At 36.8% G+C, this 16,731-nt stretch overlaps 1 protein-coding gene across 5 annotated transcripts in view; it reads left to right on the top strand.

The window, feature by feature from the left end:
- mtor (mechanistic target of rapamycin kinase) overlaps positions 1–16,731 on the top strand; it is a 236,007-nt gene that overhangs the window by 76,893 nt on the left and 142,383 nt on the right. For 3 of the 5 annotated variants that reach the window (XR_015496851.1, XR_015496852.1, NM_001077211.3), the window contains 4 exon segments: positions 759–905; positions 4,704–4,846; positions 6,470–6,632; positions 9,260–9,405. Coding sequence is in view for 1 of the 5 variants with exons in the window: in NM_001077211.3 (NP_001070679.3) it covers positions 759–905; positions 4,704–4,846; positions 6,470–6,632; positions 9,260–9,405 (599 nt within the window). In the remaining 4 variants the exon portion in view is untranslated. 5 annotated transcript variants of the gene reach the window in all.

The following is a 16,731-nucleotide window of genomic DNA, read 5'->3' as shown; positions in this document are numbered from 1 at the left end:
CAAAATAATTGTGTTGTTTCAACTAATTTTAAATAAGCAGTTTAAACAAACAGCAAAATAATTCATTGAGTGTTGTTGGCATTAATTAATTAATGTGTTAACTCAATAAAACTGCCTTAACTTTCCCTGCCCTAATAATATATGCTTAATTAATTAATTAATGTATGTTTTAACTCGATAATACTGCCTCAACTTTCCCAGCCCTGATAATATGTATATATTACTTGAATTACTTTTCAAATGTGGAGCTAATCTAAAAAAATAACATATGATACCAATCCAAAAATTTGTACAACAAACTTTATGTTAGGGAAAAATATTAAATTACAGTTTTAAAAAGAGGCAAAGTTAAGAAAACCATTACAATTTTGTTGACATGTTGTAGTTTGTAATTTTTTTGCAATATAAAAATGTGTATATGTAATTAAATATAATATAAATATATAAAAATAAATATAGAATATATGCGTATATTCACTGAGATATAATTACAAATTTGTTTTCAAAATGTGGTGTACTCATTTATGCTGAGCACCTTATATACATGTATTCATTTTATTTTTGGTTGTTTTTTATTCATGTATGTTGCTAGTACATAAACCACAATATCACACAAAAAACAAAAAACATTTTGTTGCTCTTTCTCGGCTGTCTTTTGTGCATGCAGGTATATTTAAACTGAACACAACTGTGTATGTGTGTATACACGTGTGTTTATTTTGGCTTTGCTAACCTGTGTGTGTATTTCTCTCTGTCAGGGATATACTTTGGCCGAAGAGGAAGAGGACCCTTTAATATTTCAGCACAGACAATTGCGTAGTAGTCAAAGCGACACACTGGTCAGTGGCCCAGTGGAATCTGGACCTATGAAGAAGCTGCACGTCAGCACAACTGCTCTTCAGAAGGTTTGTAAAATCAAGTGTAACTTTCAGAACTTCACACTCACATATTAGAGCGTCTGTGGTTAACATTTGCACTTGCCAATAACAGTTTGGGAAGAATGTCCACAGGAATATAAAGATACTGAAGCAGAACGATCTCTCTATTAATATCAGACAGTCCCAATAAAATTAACTTTGGCTCAACCTTTAGAAATCTCAATATAACATCTATTTTTTTTTTCTCCTTACATCTTGAAATAATGAAATTGAATCACACTCTCTTTAATAGGGTAACTTTGACTTGTATTTAAGTTTGTAAAGAATGAAAACATTTTTAAATTAGAAGTGAATGAATCCTGTTAAATGCATGCTGAGCATGTCTCTCAAATTTATTAATGTTTATACAACAGTTCTGTCTGGTTCTCAAATCTCAAATCAAGACCTGCAGCCTTGAGCCAACACACGACCTCCAACTATAGATAAATATAAATGAATGTATTGTGCATCTGGAAAGTATTCATAGCGCTTCACTTTTTTCCAAATATTTCTATCTTACAGCTTTATTCCAAAATGGATTAAATTCATTTATTTCCTCAAAATTCTACACACAATACATCATAATGACAATGTGAAAAACGTTTTTTTTGATTGTTGCAAATTTATTTAAAAAAAAAAAAACTGAAAAATCACACGTACAGAAGTATTCACAGCCTTTGCTCAATACTTTGTTGATGCACCTTTGGCAGCAATTACAGCCTCTAGTCTTTTTGAATATGATGCCACAAGCTTGGCACACCTGTCTTTGGAAATTTTTACCCATTCCTCTTTGCAGTACCTCTCAAGCTCTATCGGGTTGGATGGGAAGCGACGGTGTACAGCCATTTTCAGATATCTCCAGAAATGTTCAATAGGATTTAGGTCTGGGCTCTGGCTGGGCCACTCAAGGACATTCTCAGAGTTGTTGTGAAGCCACTCCATTGACATTTTGGCTGTGTGCTTTGGGTCATTATCCTGCTGAAAGATGAACCATCACCCCAGTCTGAGGTCAAGAGCACTCTGAAGCAGGTTTTCATTCAGGATGTCTCTGTATATTGCTGCATTCATCTTTCCCTCTGTCCCAGGGGTTTTCAAAGTGTGAGGCGCGCCTCCCCTGGGGGGCGCCAGAGCATGTCAGGGGAGGCGCGGGAAAAAATGTAATAAAAATATAATTATTAAGTTTAATTATTATATGTATTTTTTTATTATATTTAAACGTTTTAATTAAACAAAGCAAAAAAAAAAAATAATACGTCAAATGTAAGAAAACCTTTTTTACCCAGAAGGCCATAGCTGTGAATTCGCTTCTGTTTGGCAAGCCCGCCAATACAGGTATATGCCTGCTAATACAATGGGTCGGTTTCTGAGACCCCCCCGATTCAAAGCTGTAATGAAGTTCACGGCCCTTTGGCCGCCAGGAAGAAGGAGGCGGAGAACCGAAGCAGTTTTAAAATGATTTATTAATAACAGTGACGGCAGCTCCTCACAGAGGCTGCCGTCCAAACCAGAACAAACGGACGGCAGCTCCTCACGGAGACTGCCGTCAAACTGAAAGCAAAAGTAAAATGCCCGGGCCCGGTCCTCTCTCGGCTTCCTCTGCCCTCGTTCCTCCTTTTATGATCCAGAGCTCCTTCCGTGCGATCCGAGGCAGGTGCGCAACGCAGGTGTATCCACTTACGCGGTGGCCTCACTACGTTCCCACGGCTCTCGGCCACGCCCCCTCGCCACAAAAGCCTTCAAGTTCAGGGCTTAAACCCAAAAGACGACGATATGATGATCAGTATTTGAGTTTGGGATTTACGTGGACAGGACCAGCTGATGAACCACGACCTTTATGTGTGGTTTGTCAAAATATTTTGGCTAATGACAGCATGGGACCCGCTAAACTTCGACTGTTTTGACTGGGATGGAGTCAGTTCTTGGATCTGTTCTATTCATATTGAACCATCATCCTAGTTTTAAAAACGTTATATTAAAATACTTATTACTCTGTAAATAATTGCACTTTCATGCAAATGATGACAAAAGTGAGTTAACAGTCTGACATCTGTCTGTGTCTTTATATACACTGTATATATATATGGGAGGAGGGGGGCGCCAATGGATAAGTTGTGTCAAAAGGGAGGCCCACTGTCTTAGACTTTGAAAAACCCTGCTCTAGACTGACTAGTCTTCCAGTTCCTGCTGCTGAAAAACATCTCCACAGCATGATGCTGCCACCACCATGCTTCACTGTAGGGATGGTATTAGCCTGGTGATGAGCGGTGCCTGGTTTTCTCAAAATGTATTGCCTGGCATTCACTCCATAGAGTTCAGTTTTAGTCTCATCAGACCAGAGAATTTTATTTCTTATGGTCTGAGAGTCCTTTAGATGCCTTTTGGCAAATTCTAGGCGGGGTGTGGCTTCGGTCTAGCCACTTTACCACACAGGCTTGATTAGTGGATTGCTGCACAGATGGTTGTCCTTCTGTAAGGTTCTCCTCTCTCCACAGAACAACGCTGGAGCTCAGACAGAGCGACCATCGGGTTATTGATCACCTCCCTGACTTAGGCCCTTTTCCTCTATCACTCAGCTTAGATGGGCGGCCAGAAGAGTCCTGGTGGTTTCAAACATCTTCCACTTACGGTTGATGGAGGCCCCTGTGCTCATTGGAACTTTTAGAGCAGCAGAATTTTTACTGTAACCTTCCCCAGCCTTGTGCCTCGATACAATCCTGCCTCGAAGGTCTACAGACAATACCTTTGTCTTCATGCTTGGTTTGTGCTTTGACATGCACTGTCAACCCTGGGACCTTATATAGACAGATGTATGCCTTTTCAAATCATGTCCAATCAACTGAATTTACCACAGGTGAACTCAAATTAAGCTTCTGAAACAACTAAAGAATGATCAGTGGAAACAAAAGGTACCTGAGCTAAATTTAGAGCTTCAAAGGCTGTGAATACTAATGTACATGTGATTTTGCAGGTTTTTATTGTTAATAAATTTGCGTACAGTTGAAGTTAAATTTATTAGCCCTGCTATAATATTTTTTTCTTCTGGAGAGTTTTATTTTGACTACAATAAGTGGAAGAAGTTTGTATTTTTAAAACGTTTTAAGGTCAATAGTATTAGCCCTCTTAAGCAATATTATTTCAATTGTCTACAGATCAAATCATCATTATACAATGGCTTGCCTAATAGCACTAACTTGCCCAATTAACCTAAGCCTTTAAATTATACTTTAAGCTGAATACTAGTGTCTTGAAAAATATCTAGTAGAATATTATGTACTGTCATCATGGCAAAAAAACAACTATTCAAAATTAGTTATTAAAACTATTGTGTTCAGAAATATTGAAATATGTTTTTTTCCCTTATAATTCAGGACTAGTATTTCTGATTTCAACTGTATATATTTTCATTTGAGCCACATCTGTCTTCAGAAGCACACTAGATCATCCTGTTCAGACAGAGATAGTGTACATATGTCCTCTAGGCGCACCATTGAAGGCATTGTCTGTTGTCTGCGATTCGTGAACGCATCATAATCACTCACAGGTGTTCCCTGAGAGCTTTTTCCACTGTCTTCCGAACCATCGCATTCAATTTCAAATATTGAACATTCACCCATGGATGGACTCAACAGCCTAGAGTGTCTTTTGTCTTCATTTAAAAAAAAAAGAAGGCACACATACAAAGGTGCCTGAATGCTCTCTGTGTAGTAGCGTGCAAGGCAGATGACTAGATCAGAATTCATCACACATGTTTTGTCTGTGTATTAGTTCTCTTTCTGCTGTTTGCAGGCATGGGGTGCAGCCAGAAAGGTGTCCAAAGATGACTGGCTGGAGTGGTTGAGAAGACTTAGTGTGGTCTTGCTAAAGGAATCCTCCTCACCAGCCCTGCGCTCCTGCTGGTCTCTAGCACAGACATATATACCACTGGCTAGGTAAACTTTACCTTCTTTGTCTGTTTTTCTACTGAGGTACCATTTCAGTAACAGGCCCAGTGTTCATATGAAAGCTTGTGAAAATATATATTCAAGCCCTGGAAATATAGAGTGCATAGATACAGTTTCTTGAATTTATTTTGCTCAAGACGTTTTTGCGACGGATACAAATCTTTATTTTTTTTACTGGTCCATTAATATGTTATTTTTACAACATGTTAGTTATGCACATTTCAATATTATGTTAAAGGAATCCTCTATTTTATTTGGAATTCTGGTGGGAGAATCAGATCATTAAATCGGATTAAACCATTAGCATCTCAACAAATGTTTCAATAATTTTGCTATTGAAAGCTTGACTATTTTGTAGTTTGTGTAGAAAATAGAATATGTATATATATTTTCCAATGCTCTTAGTACACAATGTAACTACAAAAATGTCTTGTAAATAGGATGTTTTTTTGGAAATTTTTGAACGAAATGCTAATGGTCTAATCCGATTGAATGATTTATGCTAAGCTAAGATAAAAGTGCTATTGCCAGACCCGGAGATCGGCTGAATGGATTCAAAAATGGCAAAACTTAGCTGTTTAAGTCTTGTAAAATGGGCTTATTTAAAAAAATAGATTTACATATGAGGTGCTTTGTGTTGTATATTTAAAGGTTGCTATTTAAAGCCCGGCTATTCTGTAGATACATTGTGTAGAAAATAGAATATAAAAATAGCAACTCTTTATGTTTGCCTCCTTTGTACACGTTGTAACTACAGAAGTATCAAGCCTTGAGTAGAGCATTTTTTGGTAATCATTTTGGAAAATTTTAAGGTGAAATGCTAATGGTCTAATCCGATCGAATGATTTATGCTAAGCTAAGCTAAAAGGGCTATTGCCAGACCCGGAGATCGGCTAAATGGATTTAAAAATGACAAAACTCAGCTGTTTAACTCTTGGAAAATGAGCTTTTTTCCAAAAATTTTTTTACACATGAGGTGCTTTGTGTTGTGTTTCAGTGATTTTGCTATTTAAAGTCTGAAGATTCTGTAGATACATTGTGTAGAAAACAGAATATAAAAATAGCAACTCTTCATTTTTCCCTTTTTTCTATACATTGTAACTACAGAAGTATTAAGCCTTGAGTTGAGCATTTTTCGATACTCATTTTGGAAAATTTTGAGCGAAATGCTAATGGTCTAATCCAATTGAATAATTTATGCTAAGCTAAGCTAAAAGTGCTCCCGCCAGACCCAGAGATCGCTAAATTGATTAAAAAAACGGTAAAACTCAACTGGTTAATTCTATAGGACTTTTAAAATGTTTTTTAAAAAGTTGGTACTCAGCTTAGTTGAGTCCTTTATTTTTGTTAGTAAAATTAATTTTCGCTTTTTAATTTCGCTTAAATTAATTTTGGGGGATTTCTATTTTTTATTTTTTTATTTAATACTTTATTTTTTGTTTGCAAAACCTTCTTTTATTTTGCAAGTATATATGGCCCTAGATTGACTCCATAGGAACCCTGTTAGCCTTAAAGACGTACATGTATTTTATGGTCAGAAGTAATTACTGTCAACTCTTTTACGGACAAAATGATCAGAACCTGTGTGTGTGTATTGTCTGTTTCTTGTAGGGATCTTTTCAATGCTGCATTCTTATCGTGCTGGTCCGAGCTGAGTGAAGACCAGCAGGATGAGCTGATCCGCAGTATTGAGCTTGCTCTGACATCTCAGGATATTGCTGAGGTCACACAGACACTGCTCAACCTCGCAGAATTCATGGAGCACAGCGATAAGGTCAGTGATGAAGCTGACATTCGACCACAAGCGTCATGTTAGGTCTACGTCACTAGATGAATTAATTAACAAACTTTGCAAGACCAGAAAAATATCTCAAGATCTGGCAAGCTTGGTATATTTTATATTTAATAATGTTTATTCATGAATCTTAAACTGATTTACTGATGTTTTTTTCTGTATTCTGTATTTTTTTTGTATTTAAATTAATCACAATGATAAACATACAGTTGAAGTCCAAATTATTAGCTTATTTTTTAGCTTAGCTTATTAGCTTATTGTTTAAAGGCTGATTTATACTTCTGCATCAAGCACACGCATATGGGCCAGCGAAGCCTTTACGTGGTCACATAGCCCTCGCCGTGGCTGATGCCAACACTGACATGCACCTCTTAAAAAATGTAATTACACCTCGCAACGACACGTAGCACAAGCTCTGTGATTGGTTGGCTTGGTATCACTGACGAGTGTGGGCGTGGGTGAGAGCCGCGTGAACCCGTTCGACCCGAAGTGTCGAGTCCTGTAAAGGAGCTCCTGATGTAAACTTTTGTTTTGTGTTTACCTTATGATTAAAGTTGTTGCACATCTGCCAGTTCCTGACTGTGAATGAATTAGTTTTAGCTACTTATACATTAAGGTAGCATTCAGAAAAAACATAACACCAGTAAAGAAACTCGACACGTAACATAAGAACATAAGAAACATAAACACGTATTGCCAGCTAGCATTTCGGAAGTGTGATTGCTGAGCAACACACTGTTGAGAATTAACACTGTTAGGTTCTTTGAATTACAAAAGGAATTTTTGTCTCTTTTTCTTTTCATTAAACAATTGTATTTGTATTGCTTTAAAGTGTATATCAGGAGTCACCAAATTTGTTCTTGAAGGGCCGGTGTCCTGCAGATTTTAGCTCCAACCCTAATCAAACACACCTGAACAAGCTAATCAAGGTCTTACTAGGTATACTTGAAACACCTAGGCAGGTGTGTTGAGGCAAGTTAGAGCTAAACCTTGCAGGGACACCGGCCCTCCAGGACCGAGATTGGTGACCCTTGGTGTATATTAACTGAATTTCTTCTCGAGTGTGATGTTTTGCAAACTAATACACATAAATACAGAGAAGTGACTGAAGTAGGATTATAAAATGTAAGTATATAAATATCTATTAAAGTAAACAATATATAAAACTGATTTGAGTAATGAACAATGTACAGTGTTTTTTTTTTTTTTTAATTGTGCTTATTATGCAAAAAGTGCCTAGTGCAATTGGCTTATGTGCAAAAAAAATAAAATAGTGCAAACTGGGATGGAGAATGTATATTGTACTGAGCAGAAAAAGAGACTGTTATGTGCATTGGTTATCTGTTTAGAAGTCTGATAGCTGATGGGAAGAAAGAGTTCTTGAGTCTGGCAGTCCTGCATCTCACACTCCTATACCTCCGCCCTGAGTGTAGGAGTGTGAATTTTCTGTGTTGTGGGTGAGTGGGGTCTTTCAGGATGGAGGCAGTTCTCTTGTGGACTCTGTGATGGTAGATAGTCTGCAGAGAAGGCAGTGGGGACCTGATGATCTTCTCTGCAGTCCTCACCACTCTCTGCAGACGTTTGCAGTCCTTTACAGTAGCGTTGCCATACCATACAGTAATGCAGTTGGTCAGGATGCTCTCAACCACACAGGTGGTTGCCACATGGGAGTTGCCATTTGGGCACGCGCTGAAGACAGAGGAAATACAAACACACACACACACGCAGGGGAGAAAGACATTGTGTTTAATGATAGTGAAATGTTTGATTTCCTGACCTTTTTTTATTGAACATGCATGGAATTGATTATGTATTCCAATATTCCAACAACAGCATCCAGAAGTATAAATGCACAGCTACAACCAAGGTACGCACCGTGGGTCACAGTGATCACTCGTCGCAAAAGTATAAACCAGCCTTAACAGAGCAAGGAATAGTATTTTTTCTTCTGAAGAAAGTTTTATTATATTTATTTTAGCTAGAACCATCATTATACAATAACTTGCCGAATGAACCTAGTTAAGTTAAATTAAATGTCACTTTAAGCTGAATACTAGTATCCTAAAAATATTGTGTTAAATGTTCTATACTATCATCATGGCAAAGATAAAACAAATCAGTTATTAGAAAAAAGTTATTAAAACTATTATGTTTATAAATGTGTTGAAAAAATTATTTCTGTTAAACAGAAATTGGGGGAAAATATACAGGGGGGTCCATTAACTCTGACTTCAAGTGTACATTATTTCTATTTCACAGCATGGTTAACCTCGAAAAGAGAGCTTTAGTTCCCCTCCTCACTTAAATGATTTATTTCCATATTTAGTATGAGCTCATTGTGTTGAAGTCTGAATCAATGGTACGTTTGTTCACTTTTATTCCATCACAACAAACGCTGCTCACACCCTCCGCTGGTGACATGGCAAATGGGCATTTAAAGTTGAGAGCTGTGAAGTGAAAAGTTTACCCAGTTAGACTGTTATATAAACCCTTCTGGGATAAGTGCTCCGTTCTAGCCTGTTTAATATGCTATTCCATTCAGTTCATGTCCTCTATATCTAAAATCTTTCTTTGGTTTTTTTGTGGTTGTTCTTTTTGCCACTCAGGGCCCACTTCCTTTGAGAGATGACAATGGGATAGTTCTGCTGGGGGAGAGAGCTGCTAAATGTCGGGCCTACGCCAAAGCCCTGCACTACAAGGAGCTGGAGTTTCAAAAGGGGGCTTCACCACTCATTTTAGAATCTCTGATCAGGTAGGAAACAAACTTTTTGAAGTCTAACGCCCGATTCACACAGGACTTCAGCCTCAATACTTGAAAGAGGGCATGTCTGGAGTTGGAGCTGACGCGATCGTCATAGCAGCATTAGCCAATGAAATGAGTCTGCAATCAACTGCTGTCTGAACTGGTGTATTTGCATAAAGCGATCTGATTGGCTTACGTGTCTGTTGGCGCTTGAAAAGTTGAGAAGTTCCCAATTTCTGCAGCAAAGTGCAAGTTCACATAGCATGCCTAATAGCACATGGAAAGCACAAGTGCTTCACTACCTTCAACATTTTTAATTTAATCCTTTGTCATTGCGAGGCGACTATCAACTGTTTTCTTAGGCCCCATTTACACTAGTGCGTTTTAGTTTGAGAACTGCGTTTTAGATCAAATACGATCCGCGTCCACACTAGCGTTTCACCTAGCGTTTCTGAACATATCTCTATCCACACTACGCCACCAATAACGTATATCACGTGACCATTCACGCACTCTGGGCATGCGCATTCTAGTATAGCAGGAAGCATGTGTCTCGCTCGGCATTTGGCCATTGTTAGTCAACAAACGCCGGTTGAACAATGAACGCGATGGCAAAGAAAGCAAAAGAGGTATTTTTGTGGACAGACGACGAGGTTGAGTTGTTATTAAACGTAACAAATGAATAACTGCACAATGCCGCCTAAAACAGACAATAATGCAAACAATGCTCCCATTTCTGTCCGTGTTGTTGTCTACAGTGGAGGCCGGCTGTCTTCTGGTAGCGTTAAAGCCATGTGTTATAGTCATGTGATAGGGGCTTGACGAATAAGGGAAGGAGACACAATGACACAAAAGCCCCAATCAGGTAGCGAATCTCAGCAGCCTTGCCTCCGTTTTCAGATGTCTCTGTTTTCCCCCATCCACACGGAGACGGAGCAGCAGCGTTTTAGAATGAAAACGACCTCTCCAGCGTTTCCAAAATGCGAAAGACCGCATGCCTAAATGTGTGTGTGTGTGCGTAGCACAGACATAGTCAGAAGCATGCGGTCAGCATTTGGTCTCATTCGCACACTGTGACGAGCAGAATGCACACATCTAAAGTCATCTTAATAATGTGAGCGCTTTAATGATCAAATAGGTGTCAAAACTCGATGTTTTGTGATTATTTATATTAACCTTCATTTGTGTAATAAACAAACAAGTTGAGAATCAAAAGACACGTGAAAGAGAAACCATTAAAGTGACAGGGCGATATTCCTGCTGCCGCCTGTCTTTATCATTATTAATCAAACAACAAGGAGAAAATCCCTCGCTGCTCTTGACTGAAGGACTTTTGTAGCTGAAGTGTTTTTCTTACAGTAAGGATGTTTAAAGTACAGTTTGTTTCATATTTTTATTCTATTCTATTTATTTCTCTTTCCTTTGCAGAGAGGAAAGTAACTGTATATAAACAGTTGAAGTCAGAATTATTAGCCCTTAATTTCTGTTTAATGGAAAGATTTTTTTTTTTTTTACATTTCTTAACAAAATAGTTTTAATCACTCATTTATTATAACTGATTTATTTTATCTTTGTTATGATGACAGCACATAATATTTCACTAGATATTTTTTTGAAATACAAGCATTCAAATTAAAGCGATTCAAAGGCTTAATTAGGGTAATTATGCAAGCCATTGTATAACAGTAGTTTCTTCTGCAGACAAATATATATATATTGCCTAAAGGGGCTAATAATATTGACCTTAAAAGAGGTTTCAAAATATTTAAACCTGCTTTTTATTCTAACAAATGAGACTTTCTCCAGGTGAAAAAATTATTAGAGAAAATACTGTTAAATTCCTTGCTCTGTTATACATCATTTGGAAAATATTTATTTAAAAAAATAATTCTCAGGAGGCTAAAAATTTTGACTTCAACTGATAATCGTTTGGAATAATCTTTATTACAATTATGACCAAAATAATTGTGATTATGATTTTTCCCAAAATCGAGCAGCCCTACTTCACGGCATTCTGAAAAGTTGAGAAAGTGTGCCTGGAATATGCAGATGAGTCACTCTATTGGAAATAACGAACTTACATGCACAAAAGATGCGTTATGTGAACGACCCCTAATGGTGTGTTCACCCAGACATATTTGAAGCATTACATGCTAGGAATTTACATGTTAAGTCTATGCAAAGACGCAATAGACATCCTGCTTCATGGTTTGTGCGAATGGGCGTTTAACGCATATGCTAATCGCTTTAGTTTAAAATTCTAAACTTTGGTGAAAATTCACAGAGCATTAACCAATTAGGAGCTAGCTCTAGTAGTGACTTTTATCCAGGCACAGCTCCTGGAAGATTTAGTGAAACCAAGAAAGGTACACCTCTAAAGGATCTGATGGACCGTATGACGCCAAACAGGTCCACTGTTTTTTGTTATTCTTTAGTAGCACATAAAGCACAGCTAGTGGCCGACCACACCAAACACGTTTCTACGTTCCAAAAACGCAAAGCGCATCACGTTGCCTTTTTTGTTGACAAAACAAGAAAAATGTGGTGTGCTTTTTTATGGCACTTGAGTAGTTGTTTCTGTCATGTGTTGTGCGTTTCACAGGATGGACTGTACCCCACATTTGTTTCATAAAAACCAAAAAACGTTACAAAACCAAAAAACGTTGTTTTCAAGTGTAGTTGGATCATTTAATAGTAGAGATTTCAAGCTTTATTTTGAGATATTTCACAAGTCTGTGAAGCAAGTATTCGCTGAGATTACATTGTGTTTGTTAACCACAAAAACTGTCGTAAAAACACACGGCTGGTCTGAGCTTCTCCTCCTGAGAAACGTCAGTCTATAGAGATCAATGATCAGCTCCTGTACTAGTATTCTATAGTCTTTGGTTAATGCCAGGGATTTTGATAGTTGGTTTACAGTGGAAACACTGGAGACCGCCTCTTCAGCTGGGTCTCGGTCCGTTTGCTTGGTGCGCACTAGAGGCCGATTACTGTATTCACACCTGCCAGAATGATCCGCACTTACCAAAGGGTAAAACAAATTTGAGTCTGATTTAATGGAACCAAGCAAACAAGTGTGTGGATGTAAAAAAATGTGTTTTACTTGGCATAAATGACAAAATAACAAAAATTATTGTAAACTGTATCTTCATTTTCACAATCGTGCATTAGAGCAGTTATGCATTTCTCACAATAACCCTAGCTCAACTAAACTTGTGAACATAGTTGGCTAACAGTGCTATTAGAAAACGCAGCCCAGAATGGCTTGAAATGAACTATGGGAAAAGAACATTGCCACCCACTACATTAAATGATTAAGTGCCTGTAGTTTTATTTTTTACTGTATGAATTATTGCTTTCTCAATTCATTTATTAAAGGATCTGTGTATTTAGTCTTTTAACGACATCACAGGAAATAGTAATCATCATTAGGGTCTCCAAAGCTAGATTTTGTCCAGTGAGCTTATATCATCCCAAGATCCTGGAATTTTTCGTTTGATTGAACTAAATTATCCTCTTTTTTAAAAAAGCCACATATATCTACATATTTTGTGATTAAGAAGTCACTTTGCACTGTTTGCAAGTATATCCTCTATATATTTTGTGGTTCTAAAAGTATGAGCACCAAACCATGACTCGCGTCTCAAGTTTCCTCCACTGTAGCGCATTGATTGCTTGTTTTGGGACGTATTCAGGTTTGGTTTTAAACGTGATCTGTGAACTACTGGAAGACACTTTGGGATTTGAGTTTCTTCTGATTTCATCTATAAAGGTTTAAGTACAATGTCCTTCACAGAATCACCAGAAATCCTTTTTGCTTTTGCAGTCTGTGCAAAGTTTAGAAAAAAAAAGCTTAAAAGAAAGTTTATGTGAAAGTTCTTGACGTCTTGAGATCTATTTTGGAGCTCTTGATTTGGGTTAAAGTGCATTTTGATCTCAATCTAATCAGATCGACAATTTATTTCAAGACCACACCTGCATATCAATTAATTGTAGGCAGATTGATTGGTTTATTTACTGAAAAAAAGACACACGTAAATCAGAAGGCTGTTGTATAAGACTGAAGGGCTTTAATCTGAAATAACAGCTGCCTGAATGTACTTTATCCTGTTTATTACAAACTAATTGTCACAAAATGTAAAACTTAAACACAACACATTTTCTGACCTGTAATAGTTGATTAATTCTTTAATCAAACCCGAAGCTGACAGAAAGTAAAAAGAGATGGATGGAGCATACACTAACCTGCATATTCACTCACAGAATGGCACCGAAGAGGTTAATTGTTATTACAAAAGCGTGAGACTGTTCTTGGACGGAAAGTAAGGTGATGAAGTGTGTTGATAGATATTGGTGTCTACGATAGATGGTCCTTATTGTTTACAGTGTTTACCTACTGTTTGATATGATAATGGACATTTTGTTTGTTGCTGATTATTCACAACAGACAGTAAACTTCAATTCAGTTCAATTCTTTATTTCTATAATTCTTTTACAATGTAGATTGCATCAAAGCAGCTTAACATAGAAGTTGTAGTACATTGAAATTGTTCAGTTTAGTGTGGTTTAGTTTTTACTGCTGAAAGTCCAAACACTGAAGAGCAAATCCAATGATGCGTGGCTCCACAAGTCTCAAACCAACAAGCCAGTGTCAACAGTGGCGAATCTTTACCAACTGACCAAAGCGAAGGGGAAGAAAGCCGTGAGAGAAACCAGGCTCAGTTGGGCACGACCATTTCTCCTCTGGCCAAACTTGTGCAGAGCTGGAATCTAGGCACCAGAGGTTGGAGAATGCCGGACATCCATCGTGGAGAAGCTGCAGCTATAAGTAGGTCACTGGTGTGTATTCAGGCTAGTCTGCGGGATCAATGTGGAGACTCATCTGTCAATGGAGTCTCGTGCTCTTCACTCCTCCATGGCCACCACAGCATCTGCTCAGGATACGGCCTGGTCCTGGATTATGGAGATTTCTGGATAAGGAGAAACAGTCTACCATAACCGTAGATGCAGTTCAAATCATAATACCTTTTGGGAAGTGTTCCAGGCTCCGATTTCCCCAATTAATGCAGACTAACAATCCTATAGAGCAGTGGTGGGGAACCTATGACTCGCGAGCCACATGTGGCTCTTTAGCCAAAAATCTGTGGCTCTCCAGCTGGCTCCCTTTAGTAATATTTAGCAGTTTAAAAGATTATACTGTCACTAGAAATCCGAAGGTTTCCTATTGAAACAAATACAATTTCTTTTAAGTGTAATTTTTTTATTTTTTTTTACAGCAAAATGAATAAGAAATCAGTTTACAATAAATAGATTTTTCAACTAATCCACGTGTGTGACTCTGTGGACAAATTTGAATTGCGACACAGAGGGCAAACAACCTACATTTCTGTGGTAACCTTGTCCTCGTAAATACAGACAACATTCATAAGTGGTGATGGCGAAAAGAAAAAAATATATTAATCTATGAATTAATTGTTCTATTAAATCTATTCATTTTCATTCATGGACTTAGATTTGTTTATTTTTGAGTTGCGCCTGGACATAACGGTTTCGTTTAAACCTGTATTATATATAGTAGTATCAATAGCTCTTTAAAAAAATGCATTTGCTAAAAAATTTGAAATGGCTCTTTGCTTAAAAAAGCTTCCCGACCCCTGCTTTAGAGGATTTGGATTTTAAAAGAATTTGTATTTTATTTGAATTCGTACTAATGTAAAGAGATGTGTCTTTAATCTAGTGTTAAACTGGCAGAGTGTGTCTGCTTCCCGAACTGTGCTAGGAAGGCTGTTCCAGAATTTAGGTGCCAGATATGAGAATGATCTACCACCTACAGTTGGTTTTGATATTCTGGCAATAATCAATTGCCATTAATGCCCATCTTGATCTATTGGTGATATTAGTGGTCCAAGAGGATTCAGTATTGTTTTAATATTGTTGATGATTCTGTGGCTTGGAATGCACATTAGTGTGTATTCCAGTGTTTGTCATAGTTTGTTACTCAATTTGATCCTCCCTGACAAAATAATGCATCTCCGAATTAGAATAAAAGGCTTTTTTTTTTGTGGGGGGGAATTTCAAATAAACTTTGAAGACTGAGCCAATCTTTTGGCCTGGTACTAATTGAGATTCTTAGGTCATGGATATTGTTTAGTCTTGTTTGTTTTATTGTCATTATGGTTTTTTTTTGTGTGGGAAAGAACAAAGATGCTCTGAAAGGCGGAGAATGTTAGGGGAAAAGTCTAATTGGTTTTTGATGACTTGCGGTCAGTCTTGATTATTTTGCTTGTCAGATCAAAAGACCATTATAGGATGATAAGGTGGAACACTGAGTCTCATTCACTATGCACGGGTATTCGCACCATTTGGGATTGAAACCTATTATGATTGACAAAAAAATTGTTATTAAAGTTGTTCTAAATGTACAAATTAATGTTAGAATAACTGAAAACACACACTCTGGGCAAACTTATAATGATGTTAAGTTTATATTGTAAGTTATGCTATACAATAAAGTGCAATAGATTATAAGTTTTATACAAAAAAACATACAAAATATATATACAGTTAAAGTCAGAATTATTAGCCCCCCTGAATTATTAGACCCCCCTGTTTATTTTATTGTATAACCATGGTTTGTTCTGTAGACTTCGGAAAAAATGTAGCTTAAAGGGGCTAGTAATTTTGACCTAAAATTGTTTTTGTTTTTTTTAATGCTTTTATTCTAGCCTAAATAAAACAAGTGAGAAACTCTCAAGACGACAAAATATTATCAGATGTGTCATGTGTATGTATTTATATATATATATATATATATATATATATATATATATATATATATATATATATATATATATATATATATATATATATATATATATGTATGTGTATATACATGTGTGTATGTGTGTGTGTGTGTGTGTGTGTGTGTGTGTGTGTGTGTGTGTGTGTGTGTGTGTGTGTGTGTGTGTGTGTGTGTGTGTGTGTGTGTGTATATACACACACATTATTAGCCTCGTCATGTGAAATTTGTATTTTTATTTATTATATTTTATTTATATTTATTAAGGGCTATAAAATAGCCAATTGAAAAAAATTGTTTTAAACGGGGTAATCATTTTGACCTTAATAAAATTTAAATATAGTAATCAAAATAAAATATAATAAAAAATATATATATATATAAAATATATATTAAAACTTATTTTATTGCAGCTAAACTAAAAGAAACAAGATTTTCCCATGAAGAAAAAATATCATTGGAAAAACTGTGGAACAGTTTTGCTCTGTTAAACATAGACTGATTTCATTTAATTTCATATTCTTGTCGGCTTAGTC

The sequence above is a fragment of the Danio rerio genome, chromosome 8, assembly GCF_052040795.2.
Source record: "Danio rerio strain M-AB ecotype USA chromosome 8, GRCz13ab, whole genome shotgun sequence".
Lineage (NCBI taxonomy): Eukaryota > Metazoa > Chordata > Actinopteri > Cypriniformes > Danionidae > Danio > Danio rerio.
Note: the sequence above shows the minus strand (reverse complement) of the source record. Positions and strands in the feature narration are given on the sequence as shown.